The sequence below is a fragment of the Lactuca serriola genome, chromosome 3 (assembly GCF_051521515.1).
Source record: "Lactuca serriola cultivar US96UC23 chromosome 3, Lser_US96UC23_V15, whole genome shotgun sequence".
Classification (NCBI taxonomy): Eukaryota; Viridiplantae; Streptophyta; class Magnoliopsida; order Asterales; family Asteraceae; genus Lactuca; species Lactuca serriola.
The window spans coordinates 279,886,461-279,901,207 of NC_136410.1; the positions used below are offsets into that span (position 1 = coordinate 279,886,461).

Here is a 14,747-nt window from a genome sequence, read left to right on the forward strand (position 1 = left end):
CCTTGTTGTTATCTATTCATAAGAAATATATTTAAGCAACAACTCGAAATTCTGATTACCGAACCATGCGATCGAAACCCACCTTCGCAATCAGAATCAACATATACTTACTTTAAGCTTCCTATCTTTTCTTTGATTCTTAAAAACATCAACATGTGACCCATTCACATTATGTAATAAGAATCTCCAAATAGGAACTTAATAGAGTTAGACAGTGGACTTTACCCGAAGTAGAGTCAAACCTCTTGACTTGATCAACCTTATGACCTTTCAGGTGAATAGGGCAGCTTCGCAACCAATGCCCCTTCCTTTGGCAACAAAACACATGGACCCTTTAGTAATGGCACATGAGACTATCTCAGACTTAGCCTTTCTCTTTACCATTTGGTCAACCGAGTTGACTATGGCCGATCCCTTTCCATTGGGAAGAGAAATCTTTTTCTAGATATCCAATGCTACCATTGTCAATGTCCATTTAAGACTTGGGAAGTTGTTCTTTTAATCAAATTTGCTTTACTGGTGTTCCAAATCATTGTTGATTCCACAACACCAAGCAAATAGATAACATCATTAAGGGTCATGTCATAGTCTGTCTCATAGTAGTCCCAAAGAGACTCACTATGTTACTAAGAAAGTGATTGAACATCCAACTTCCACGAGACTTTGACACCCAACTCTCCCGGCTTGTCAATATGTGACTTTATCTCCAAAATGTGAGTACACATAGACTATGCTTGCCAATAGGGATTGAGTGACTTTAAACTTTTCAAGAACTTGTGGGTGAGGGAGAATAATTGGAGGAGGTGGAGGAAGTGAAGCATGATGTTGAGGGACACCATCTTCAAGAGATTTAGGAAGATCATAGTTGTCTGAACCAGACATCTATAATGGGAGAAAATCAAGTTAGTTGATTCAAAATCCTTAATATAACACCCAATATGAAATATTAAGGCTAGGACCCAACACAATATTTTATAATTTGGAAGGGGATGCCGTAATCCAAGCTATAAAATATTTGAAGGTAGGCAAATGACGATTCACCAATTTCCACCATGAAAAACGAAATAATTTATTAGGTTTTAATTGGATTTGAAATTCCTAGATCTTTTGAGATTCATTGAACTTTTCAATGGCATGTTTCAATCCCAAGTATGCCCTCTCAAATTTTGTGACTGGGATACCGAGGATCACAAAACAAGGTGTGAATAACCATACCAATTCACTTGGTACCCTTAATATTATCACCTAATCAATGTGCCGGTTAACCACACACGCTCCATTGATCTATGACAAACATTAAGTCACCCTTCGTGATCCTTACTAGTCCAAGTTAGTGTGCCGGTTAACCACACACGCTCCACCAACGACTTGGTAAGGTACAAAGTGTGAATTCCATGGGCTAGCACCAAATTCACTTTTTTCCTAAAGTAACTAAGATTGGGAATTAAATAAAAAATATTTAGTTACTTTATAATATTCATTATACTTTTAATGAGGATTTAAAGTCATTGTCCTACCCGTTCGGCTAACGACCCTCCACCGATCAAGCAAGTGGTGGGTGAGAGTGGACACCCATTAAGTCGCCATTTTATAGGCAACAACCTTATACCCACCTTATAGACCGGCTTCGTGAATGAGGCCTACTAACGGTAAAATGACTTGTTCTTATACATATATATAATAATTAACCATTAATCTTATAATAGTATAAGGGTAGAATTTTAACTTTTAAAACTTCTACGGTATGGAATTAAAGTTTGTTAAAGTGTGTGAAACTTTACAGATTCCAAAACTCGAGGGCAAGTTTTGAAACAATTCAAAACTAATTAATTCCATGATTTATGTGTTTAAAGTAGTTTTAATCCAAAAACTCTTCAAGTTCCATAACTTGAGGACAAGTTATGGAAGACTTTAAACTAATAAAAGAATTACTTTTCTTTATTTTTATAACTTATGGAATTAATTAAGGTTACACTTTATTTATATATTTATTAATGAAGTGACTCTTGAACCTCCATAACTAAAGGACAAGACTCTTCATCTTTTGTAACCATCCAAAACTTTTCATTTCATAACTTATGAATTAAATGTTCATAAAAATGAAGACTCTTCATTTTCATGTAACTTATGTGTTTTAAGTGTGTGTTAAAGAAAAGTGACCTTTGGATATCCATAACTTGAGGACAAATTATGGACTCCATTAAAACACATAAATGATCAAGAATTAATCCTAAACAATTCAGCAAATAATTCCTATCATCTTCTAAATTCATAAGAACATGAACATGATCATCAAAATTTCAAGAATTATATGAACACATAAAAATCATGGAAGTTTGATATATGCTATTGTAAATGGATTAGAACAACCATTACACCAACTAAAACAAGTTTTAAAACACCAAAATAGTTTAGGGTAATGTTTCTAGTCCATTTCCAACAGCAAAAGTCGAAATTCTGCATTCTGATCATTCTACTCGCCGAGTGCACGAACCTACTCGCCGAGTAGGATGAATTTTGCCTTGAACTCGGCGAGTCCCCCCATGGACTCGGCGATTCCATCAGCCAGACAGCAACAATTTCAACCATTTTCACTATTTTGCATCAAGTATCAAACAAGCAATCCTAGGCTCTGATACCACTGTTGGGTTTTGAGCAATCTAACACTTCCTAAGTGTGCATGCAACCCTAATAAACCTTGGATCTATGTTTGTCTAAATACATGCAAAATAATAATTTTCCAAGGTTTATAACCTATCTAACATGGCATGGGGAACATTTCAACATAAAAGAGTTAGAAGAGATTACATACCTTTTAGATGAGTTTGGTTCTTGAGGAGTTTGAGGGCCAAGAACCAATAGTGTGAATGCCTCAAATGGAATCACAAAACACCACAAACTCTTGGAAAAATTTGAGAGAGAATACACACTTGTATATTCGGCCACACACAAGCACACACACACTAGTTCCACTAGTTTCCCTTAGGGGCCATTTCATGAAACATAAGCATGCTTATATAGTGTACATGATTAGGGTGAAACCCTAATAACCCATGACCTTTCCTTTCCAAGGATCCATGGGTTAAAATCTCCATGGATCATCCATGGACTTCCATATAAGCCTAGCCCATTAACAAATGAGTGTTAGCCCACACCATATAAAACCAATAGCCCATAATCTAATTAGTCTTCCTTTTAATCTCTAAATTAATTCATAATTAATTTAAGACTAAGACTAATTAAATAACATAACTTCATATTAATATATTATAACTTATAATATATTAATAAACATATGTGTATAACTCTCATAAAATTATCCATAAATAGTTCGGGTGAGATGCAACCCAAATGGACCATGCCGGGTCGGGTCAAGTATATACCAAATAAGTTATGGACTTAGACACCTTATCCAACACTAACATCTATTTATATGAACACTAAATGTCCACGAGTGTACAGCCACACACAGGGTGTGCGGCCGCACACACATGTCTAACCGTACACAGCCTCACAAAATACATATTAAATGACTGAAAACCCAATTGCCTAGAAAAGCAAAGTATAAACCATATTTTTAAGCCAACAATCTCCCCCTTGGTTTATAGATTTCTTTTCTAATTGACCTAACAAGCTCCCCCTAAAAAGTAGATGAATTTTCTTGTTAATCTTCAATTGGAGATTGGCTTCAACATTTATCTTCGATTTCTTCACAGCATCAGGATGAACATATGAATCTTCCATGAATGACTTCTTCATGAGCAGTTGGGCATTTCTTCAAAATTTGACTCTGAACGCACATTGGCTGAGGAGGCTTTATGAAAAGATTCTTAAAAGATAGACCTTTCAGCTTGAGAATCTTCACAGAGAATAGAGAGAACGAATCTTCTGGATCACTTCAGCAGGTTTATAGATAGCAACAGACTGATTGACGAGGCTTCAATGCAATCTGTCACATAATCTTCAAGCGCAGCTTGACCTTGCTTCTGAGTTTGAAGGATTGAATTTTTAAAGAATAATCTTCATTTCTTGCTCCTTCGAATGAAAATTCTTTGATGCTCACGGATGAAGCCTTCGCTCAGAAAATCTTCAATACAGTCTGCACGAGTCTCATCTACGTCTGAAATCACTTTTCAAGACAAAACAAAACTAAAAGAAAACTTAGTACAAAAACAAAAATATTTTTGGATTTTTTGATTTTCTTAAACAAGAAATAAAACATAAATAACACTATTTTTTGGATTTTTTTTAAATTTTCTGATTTTTGTTTGGTTTTTAAAATTATTAATTCTCCCCTAATATTTAAATTAGAAGAAACTATGAACAAATTTAACAAAAATAAAATGATATCTAACTTTAAGAATGATATGGGATCAAAGTTTTAAGACAACCTTTATCTGCTTGTCGGTACCTTTTATCATCACGTCTGTGTCTGGTTGATCGCCAGTATTGTGGTCCACTTAAACACGAAAAATTATGACAATTTTAGGACATACTAATAATTGTAAGACAAAGTGATCCTAAGTTCCTAGATTCTATATCTGAACCTAAGTTCCTAGATACTATATCTTAAGGACCATTCAGCTGACGACAACCAGGGATATTGTTTTCCACCTAAATTGAGCAGCGAGATCTACAGACAATCTGTATGTGTCCAATTTTAATTGTACCAGAACGCGTTTCCTGCTTCCTGATATGCCCCATCAATCAAAGACTTCCAGAATATTCCTTACATCGGGTGAGCAGACAACTATAAAGAGAAAAGATAGATTTAGAATGCATATGCTATACATCCAGGTCGGATCTCTTCAAATCACGCAGAGGGTGAAACATATGACTAACTGAAGTTCTAGAGGGGTTGAGAAGTAGAATGGTGCATATACTGTGTACCAGGTCAGATTGTGAGTCACGCAAAGGAGACAGTATATGGCTAACAGATAGAAAGAATTGCATAGATAGAAGATGCAGAGAAATAGAGTTGCATATGTTACAGTCCAGGTCAGATTTTGAGTCACACAGAGGAGGTAACATATGACTAACAGATAGAAAGAAAGAATATAACCTTCTACAGACCTAATTTATCGAAATTCACCATTCGTTCCATCAGTACTGGAATTAAGGACAGAATCTGCACATCGAGGAAGAGTCAATCCACAGTTCCAAGTACAGGTTCTTTAATGTGACCAGTAGATTCCCATATATATCTCCCTACTCAACCTATCCAAGCGTCGCATTTTCAGGATAAACGGATCTAACTAGGTCAAGATTTGTCAAGTCTATAAATTTTCTAAGTTCAACTCTGCCTAGTCAAGTCCATTTAAATCCTTCGTGCCTACCACTGCATCGAACACAGAGCCTAGACAATTCAGCTTTGGTACTTTACACAGACTCAGATTACCCGTTATCCTTGTTGATATCACTTCCCAAAAATAACTACTAACGAAAAACTATTAAGATAATGAAGAATTGTCTTTAAAACAAATCAGAGTAAGATAAACTCAAGAGTATAGAGAAGAAAACTCAAACCATAAGTCACCAATTGAATTTCCATCCAGAAGGTCTGAGAACAACACGCATAATCTCAGAAAAGATCCCAAAATTCTTCATGTCGTTAAGCACAAACCCCATGTGATCCTCTCCTTCCTTCCTTTCTCCCGCAAAGGACACATACTCTCAAACAAAGTTCTAAGTGTTGCACAGTTGAGAGATGCCTCCTATCATGTGTCTAGAATAGCCACTATCAACAAACCGAAGTCTGATGATATGCCTCCATAGCTGTTCCGACACAGAGCAGGATCGGTTGGTCTTTGCAACCCAGTCAATTTTGAAACTGAGTTGACCTTTTTCATCCTTGCACGGTACTCTCTCCCGTGACATATCCTATTTATCACAAACAGAGGATGTAGAAATATTAGAATCGTTAGAAGATTTGGGAGATTGAACCTTTGGAACCCATTTGTAGTTGGGTTTAACCCATTTCTTTTTTTAAACCGATGGGTGCCTCGGCACTTGATTTTGAACTTGAAGCCGATCGTCGAGATGACTTTGACCTAACTGGTCTTGCCTTCACTGGAGCATTTCTTGGATTGGACTTCTTGGCCGACATTCCCTTCATGCCTTTGGGATTCAGATTGTTGGCCTTGTGGGTTTGATTCTTGGCCTTCTACGCGTTCCAGTCACCATTGTCTGAACGTGACCTTGAGGGGTTTCTTTTAGAAAATCTCCCTCTCGGCGCGTTTTGCCAGCCTTGTACATAGTAAGGAACGAATGCTCGATTAGGACAATTTCTGGCAATGTGTCTAGGTGTTCCACAGTGAAAACAAGTCTTTTTCTTCACTGTGAAGTTGTTTCTTCCTGCCCCTGGTGACGTATCCTTGCCTTGTCTCTGGTTGTTCCCACATGCACACTTACAACAAGCCGTCGGCTTCGCATGGTTTGGAAGCCTGTATTTCTCAACAGCAGGTTGATCAGAAGCAACTGAGTTCGAAGCAACAGATTCAGAGTTCAAGGAGTCATTGGATTGTTCAATAGTTTTCTCCTTGTTCTCATCTTTTACTACTTTACCTGCACATGTAACAGAATCATTAGAAACGTTCACTTCATCCTTTTTTTTGGCACAAATGCAACAGGTTTCCCATATTGGAGATGTGCCTCCTTGTCAATTTCTTCCTGTGTCATAGGGATGGATATGTAGTTATGATTGAAAGGTGGAGGAACACAATCATACCCTAAACCCTTGTTTTGATTATCTTTGAATTTTAATTGGCTTTCAAATAATGACTCGATTGTCTTACTTGACGCAATATAATTTTTGAAACTAATATCTATTTTTCCATACTTAATTTTCAAAGCGTCAAGTTCCTCAGTTACAACACCAAGTTTTTTCTTAATGTAATCATAATTTTCACACTTGTTGCTGTAATGTTCTTGCAGTTTTCGGAAATCCATAATTTTGGCTTCTATTTGTGCTTTCAGAGGTTTATGTCCTTTTCTGAGTTGATATCCTTCGTATTTTAAGTCCTCATTCTCTCTCTTGATTATATCTATTGATTCTCGTAAAAATTTTTAATTGGAGAACATGAAACTTCATTTACCGGAATGGATGGGGAAGTCATCATTTTTTTTAATTGCCCTTTGACTTAAAAACCGAAAAAGTCAACTTTAAAAGTCAAATTGAAAAAGTCAAACTCAAAAGTCAAACTCAAAAGTCAAACTTGAAAAAGTCAAACTTAAAAGTCAAACCGAAAAGCTAAATTTGAAAATTTAAAATTTAAACGAGAAAGTCAAATTTTAATGTCAAAGGTCAAATCTTAAAAGTCAAAGTTAAAATTTTAGATAAAAAAAAATCAAAAATGAAAACTAAAATTTTTGGTTGAAATTGGAATTTAAAGATAAAAAGAAATTGAATTTTTGGGTTGAATTTGCTAGTTTGCAAAATTAGATGCAAAAAGGGCGAGTTATATTTTAAGTTTCGGAAAAATGACATAAGGAGCCTCCTAGTTGAGTTGGTTAAGGCGTGGGGCTGTGAACTAGAGGTCCTAGGTTCGAATCTTGCTACCCCTGGATTTCTTTTCATTTATGTTGTGCTGGGAACACGTTAAGTTTAAAAGGAACGAGATCTTTAACAAGTTTCTTGGTAGATCAACTGGTAAGAGGTGTGTTTGATGACTTAGAGGTCCTGTGTTCGAATTTGGGAGCCTAAAAAATTCTTTCCCCCTTTTTTTTTATGTACACAATGCGAACTTCGGACCGAGCCGCACACCTTTAATAGGTTCGCGAAAAAAACGACGTTTTTCACCATTTTTTGCTCCAAAACTCGATCAAAAACTCGTTTTTATGAAAAATGCAAAGAAGAAACCCCCCTTATTTTTCAGAGATCTATCCAAACACGCAATAATCTTTTCAAAATAAGATAAAATAAGCTCTAGATCTGAAAAAATTGATTGATACAACCTTGCTCTGATACCACTTGTAAGTCCCCAAAATTGCTTGTGTATCAATCAGATCCAATTGATGGTGCGGAATCCCGATCAATTGGATTATGTCAGATCAAAATAGAAGAGAAGGAGAAGAAGAATTAAGATGAGTCTAATGATGTATTGATGATATGAATTATGCTCCTTACAATAGATTCTCTCATACACACTCTTCTTCTCTTTAACTTTCTCTCTCTCTCTAAAACAAGCTCCTTGGTTATGCACTCCTCACCCACCTAACATCTATTATATGAACACTAACTGTCCACGAGTGTATAGCCGCACACACATGTCTAACCGTACACAGCCTCACAAAATACATATTAAATGACTGAAAACCCAATTGCCTAGAAAAGCAAAGTATAAACCATATTTTTGACCCAACAACAATTATAAGTCCCCAAAATTGCTTGGGTATCAATCAGATCCAATTGATGATGCGGAATCCCAATCAATTGGATGATGTCAGATCAATTAGAAGAGAATGAGAAGAAGAATTAAGACGAATCTAATGATATATTGATGATATGTTGATGCTTCTTACAATAGATTCTCTCACACACACTATTCTTCACTTTAACATTCTCTCTCTTCTCTCGCCTTACACTCCCACATGCACTCCTCTATTTATAGCACTCCCAGCAGTATACGAGTGTACAACTGCACACGCGTGTACGGCCGTACACAAGGTGTGTGGCCGCACACACATGTGCAGCCGTACACAGCCACAAGATTACATATTACATTATAGAAAAATATATTTTCCTAGAAAAGCAAAGTATAAACCATATTTTTTGACCCAACAATTTCAATCGCGAATGATAAAGCAAAACCCTATGTCCCGGCTCGAAATGTTTGCGGGTAATGGACTTGTCATGGAAAAGCTTTGTCCTTTCCTTGTAAATTCTTGAGTTTTCATAGAAGTCATTTCTCAACGCCTCAAACTCTTGGAGTGGAAGCTTCCTATGCCTTCCCGCCTCATCGATGCTAAAGTTGCATTCTTTGACCGCCCAACATGCATGGTGTTCCAGTTCCACGGGGATATGACATGGTTTTCCAAAGACTAACCTAAACAGGGACATTCCTATCGGGGTCTTATACGTGGTCCGATAGGCCCACAAGGCATCATCAAGCCTTGAACTCCAGTCTTTTCTTGAGGGATTCACTGTTTTCTCAAGTATACTCTTCACTTCACGATTCGAAACCTCTGCTTGACCGTTCATTTGAAGGTCATAGGCTGTTGAAACACGGTGGGTCACATTATACTTCTTCAATAAAGCCTCCATAATCTTGTTACAAAAATCCGTCCCTCGATCACTAATCAAAGCCCTAGGCACACCAAATCTCACAAAAACATTAGACTTTAAAAACTCGGTAACCGTTTTGGCATCGTCCGATCTTGTGGCTTTGGCCTCAACCCATTTAGAAACATAGTCAATCGCGAGCAAAATATAAATGTTGCCAAATGAGATGGGAAACGGGCCCATGAAATCAATCCCCCACACGTCAAAAATTTCACAAATGAGGATTGGATTTTGGAGCATTTGGCTCTTTTGCGAAATGTTTCCCATCCTTTGGCACCGCTCACAACTTTTGCAAAACAAGTAACAATTGCGTGACATGGTTGGCCAAAATAATCCACACTTAAGGACCTTTCTCAAAGTCCGGCTAGGTCCGAAGTGTCCCCCACAATAAAATTCATGACAAAATTGCAAAATGGATTGGTGCTCTTGTTGGGGCACACATCGCCTAATGATTTGATCGGGACAATGTTTCCACAAAAAAGGTTCATCCCACACATAGTATTTTGCATCACTTTTCAACTTGTCTTTTTGAGCACGTGTGAATGTGTCGGGATACCTCTTCGTGACCAAAAAGTTAACGATATCAGCGTACCAAGGAGTAGATTGAGTGAGGGAAAAGAGATGCTCATCCGGAAACTTGTCCCGCAATGGGAGAGGAGTTTCATTTGAAGTGATCCGGCTTAGATGATCGGCAACAAGGTTCTCGCATCCGCTCTTGTCCCGGATTTCCAAATCAAATTCTTGTAACAATAAAATCCACCGGATGAGTCTAGGCTTTGCATCTTTCTTCGTCATCAAGTACTTAAGTGCCGCGTGATCCGAATACACTATGACCTTGGTACGAAGTAGGTATTGTCTAAATTTCTCCAAGGCGAACACTATGGCCAATAGCTCCTTCTCCATAGTAGAGTAGTTGCTTTGAGAATTGTCTAGTGTCCTTGATGCATAGTAGATCACATGGGAGGCCCTCCCATTCTTTTGACCCAAAACGGCGCCTATTGCATAGTTGCTTGCATCACACATAATCTCAAATGGGAGATCCCACTTTGGTGCTTGCATGATGGGTGCGGATGTGAGCAACTCTTGGAGCTTGTCGAAAGCTTCTTTGCACACCTCGTTGAATTCAGAATCAACATCCTTTTGCAAGAGTTGGCACATTGGTCTTGTTATCTTCGAAAAGTCCTTGATAAATCGTCGGTAGAAACCTGGATGGCCCAAAAAAGAACGAACTTCTCGAACACAAGTTGGGTAAGGTAAGCTTTGAATAACATCAATTTTTGCCTTATCTACCTCAATTCCTTTCTTTGACATAATGTGACCCAAAATGAGACCTTGACTCACCATGAAATGACATTTCTAAAAATTTAAAACAAAATTTGTTTCAATGCATCTTTTTAAAATTTTGGTGAGATTGGTCAAACACTCTTGAAAGGAGTTGCCATATACCGTGAAATCATCCATAAAAACTTCAATTATATTTTCAACATATTCCGAAAAGATACTAACCATACAACGTTGGAAAGTGGCCATGGCGTTACACAATCCGAATGGCATTCTAAGGTGTGGGAAAGTGCCAAATGGACATGTAAAAGTTGTCTTTTCTTGATCTTCCGGTGCCACCGACATTTGGTGAAAACCGGAATACCCGTCGAGATGACAATAGTGGGATTTTCCGGCCAACCTTTCTAACATTTGATCAATGAAAGGTAATGGAAAATGATCTTTTCATGTGCTTGCATTGAGTTTGCGATAGTCAATACATACTCTCCATCCGTTTTGCACACGGGTGGGGACCATCATACCTTTTTTGTTCTCGACCACTATGATTCCCGTCTTCTTCGGCACGATTAGGACCGGGCTCACCCATTTGCTATCCGAGATTGGATAGATCATCCCCGCATCAAGGAGCTTCAAAATCTCCTTCTTGATCACTTCCATCATTGGCAGATTAAACCTTCTTTGCGCGTCTCTACTCGGCTTACATTCATCCTCCATTAAGATTTTGTGCATACATGTGGAGGGACTCAAACCCTTGATATCCGCAATTGTCTAACCCATTGCTTCTTTATGTTCCCTCAACACCTCGAGGAGCTTTTCTTCTTCACACTTGGTTAGGTGAGTTGAAATGATGACCGGAAGAGTCTCGTTGTCTCCTAAGTACGCATACTTCAAATGTTGAGGAAGGAACTTCAATTCTAATTCTGGCGGTTGGATAAGGGAGGGTGGCAATCTCGTGTGAGTTTAAGGTAATTCAAATTGCTTCACACTAAATTGGGTGGTCTTCTTGATCTCCAAATTGTTGACTAATCTTTCAATTTTGGGGTCTAGCGAGTAGAGCTTCAACTTCTTGGGTAATTTTGCACAATCAAACCCCTTGCTTAAAACCATCTCTAACATGTCATCATCACACAACTCGAACAATTCTTGAGCTAATTGTTCGACAACATCTGTAAAGCACAAAGATGAAACATCACTAGGATACCTCATAGCATCATAAATGTTAAAACTTATTTTTTCACCATCAAATTCCATTGTTAAGCTTCCCACATACACATCAATCTTTGTTCTAGCCGTCTTCAAGAATGGTCTCCCAAGTAAGATTATACCTGATTTTGAGGATACTTGTTCATCTAGGTCAATCACATAGAAATCCGTCGGAAAGACCAATTGGTTTACTTGCACTAGGACATCTTCCAAAACACCTCTAGGTAAGACACTTGATTTATCCGCAAGAGAGATTATGACACCGGTTTCACTTAAGGGTCCGACATTCAATGATTCATACACAGAGTAGGGCATGACACTGATAGAGGCACCAAGATCAAGCATAGCACTACTAAAAGTGACATCTCCAATATTGCAAGGGACCGTGAATATTTCGAGATCTTTACACTTGGGTGGAAGTTTCCTTTGTAAAACCGCGGATGCATTTTCGTTCATCAAGATTTTCTCATTTCCTTTCAACTTTGTCTTGTTGGTGCAAAGCTCCTTCAAGAATTTTTCATATCTCGGAATTTGTTTGATTGCATCAAGTAAAGGAATGTTTACTTCCACTTTTCGGAAGGTGTCTAAAATCTCTTTCTCCTCCATATTCTTCTTTGAAGTTGCAAGTCGGGAGGGGAATGGTGGTTGAGTGGGTATTGGTGTCACTAGAGGGGTAGTCTTCTTTGGGGCTCCGACTTGTGTATCAATATTGATTATAGGTTCTTCAACAGGAATGATCTCTATTTCTTCATCTTCTTCCCTTGGCTTCTTCTTTGAACTACTTTCTCCGGATTGTTTGCCACTTCTCAAGGTCACCACATTGACATTTTGGGTTCTTTTCGGTTTGAGAAGGTAGTTTACCACGGGATTCCAACTTGCTTATGGATGTAACTATATCTCCCATTTGTGCTTCAAGGTTGGAGATACTAGTCCTTGTATCTTTTTGGAATTGTTGGGTACTAGTAGCTAGGGATTTGACAATGTATGCAAGAGACATTCCGGAGCTACTTAGTTGAGATTGAGGAGGTTGTTGATGATGATGTGGAGGGTGCGGTTTGGGTTGATACTGTGGTTGTTGATGTTGGTAATGAAGTTGTGGTGGCGGATAGGATGGTCTAACCAATTCATTTTGAGGCAATGGTCTTGGGTTGTAGCTCATGTTGGGATTTGGCTTCCGACTTGAATTGTAAGCATTTTGGTAACTAGATGGTTTGTTGTAGTAGTTTTGGAACTCTCCCGTGGGATTCACATGCTCTGCATCTTCTTGAAGGATGGGAAACATAATCATGAATTGTAAGAATTTTGGTAACTAGATGGTTTGTTGTGGTAGTTTTGGAACTCTCCCGTGGCATTCACATGCTCTGCATCTTCTTGAAGGATGGGAAACATATCCGTAGGATGTCCCATGGTTGCACATGTCCCAAGTTGTTGAACCTCTCCCAATAATCATGAAAAGTCTCATTTTGACCTTGGCGGATTCCACAAATCTCATTTCTAAGACTTGAGACTCTTGAAGCGGGATAGAACTTATCAAGAAAAGCTCTTGCCATGTCAGTCCATGATTTGATTGACCCCGAGGGAAGATAGAATAACTAATCCTTTGCTCTATCGGCCAATGAAAAGAGGAATGCCCTTAGCTTGATTTGGTCATCGGTTGACCCTTGTGGCTTCATGCTAGTGCAAATAATGTGGAACATCTTCAAGTGCTTATATGGGTCGTCGTTCTCCAATCCATGAAAAGTTGGGAGGTGATGGACTATACTTTACTTTAATTCCGAACCTCCTTCTAAAACTGGGTAATTGATACCGGTTGGAGTTTGTGTAGCATCGCTCTCCATCATTTGCCTCAAAGTTCTTTCGGGAGCCTCTCCTCCGTCCGCCATTGCAATTGGTTTAATAATGGGGGGTTTTGTTGTAGAGGTGGTGTTTTGGGAATTTCTTGGTGGGGGTCGGAACTAGAATCGGGTTCCGTATCACTTGATGAAGTGGGTTCAACTTCCGGATCCCTGTGAGGATTAGATGTTTGACCACGTTCCATTCGCTTTTCCTTCGCCAAACGCCTTACTTCTTTTTCGATTTCTGAGTTGTAAATCAAGTCACCTGTACGCTGAGATCTGGGCATAGAGAAACAAATTGATTAAAAATAAACCAATCCCTGGCAACGGCGCCAAAGTTTGGTGGTTGTTGAGGCCAACAAAATTAATAACCCTAAATCTTTTACACTAAAATAGTGTATAGTGGTAAAGGGACCGTATTCACAGAGATTGGTTCAATTTAAATCTCTATGTAAATCTTTGTAAAATACTTGCAAAATAAAATTAAAAGTACGAAAAAAAGGGGGGGTGTCTAGTTCTTTCAATTGTTTAACAAAAGTTAAAACTAGCTAGAATGAAAATATGAAAAGTAAACAAGTAAAAGATTGGATTAAATTCAAAGAAGTGGAATTGGTTGATTTTGGGGTACACTTCATGGATGATATGATTGACTTATCATTAGACTTAATGGAATAACACTTGTGAATTGGTTTAACATGGTTATAGCAATTCATAACCACAAATTGTAACATCTTGAATTTGGGTATGCTAATTTAATTATTAATTTATTGTTTTATTAAGGAACTCGACGAGTTGATGCCTCAACTCGTCGAGTAGAATCTGATCTTTTGGCACATTTTCGCGCACGGGCTCGACAAGTTGGGACCCGACTCGCCGAGTCAGTGCTGATTAGGAAAACCCTAATCCCCGGGTTTGGGAGCCTATTTAAAGACCATTATGGCCTTCATTTGCGGCCACTTTGTTCCAGAGAAACCCTAGAGAGTCGAGATAGTGAGTTTCAGGGCAAGAGGAGGTTATTTCTTCATATTTTTGTGTGGTTTTGCTTCAAGGAAGATAGCAGCACAAGTCTAGAGTGTGAAGGGGACTGGATCAGAGCTAATCATCTTGTGATATCATCTTTGGAGGTAGAATCCTTTCCATTTTCTGTT

At 38.2% G+C, this 14,747-nt stretch overlaps 1 protein-coding gene across 1 annotated transcript; it reads right to left on the minus strand.

Moving 5' to 3' along the window:
* Positions 1-11,521: 11,521 nt before the first annotated feature.
* Positions 11,522-12,370, minus strand: LOC145096264 (uncharacterized). Its single transcript, XM_079034020.1, has one exon. It carries the CDS (start codon positions 12,368-12,370, stop codon positions 11,522-11,524), a length of 849 nt encoding a protein of 282 aa, XP_078890146.1.
* Positions 12,371-14,747: the final 2,377 nt, after the last annotated feature.

Excerpts from the sequence above, each read along its gene's own strand:
- LOC145096264 (XM_079034020.1), bottom strand. The coding sequence starts at position 12,370 with ATGGAGGAGAAAGAGATTTTAGACACCTTCCGAAAAGTGGAAGTAAAC.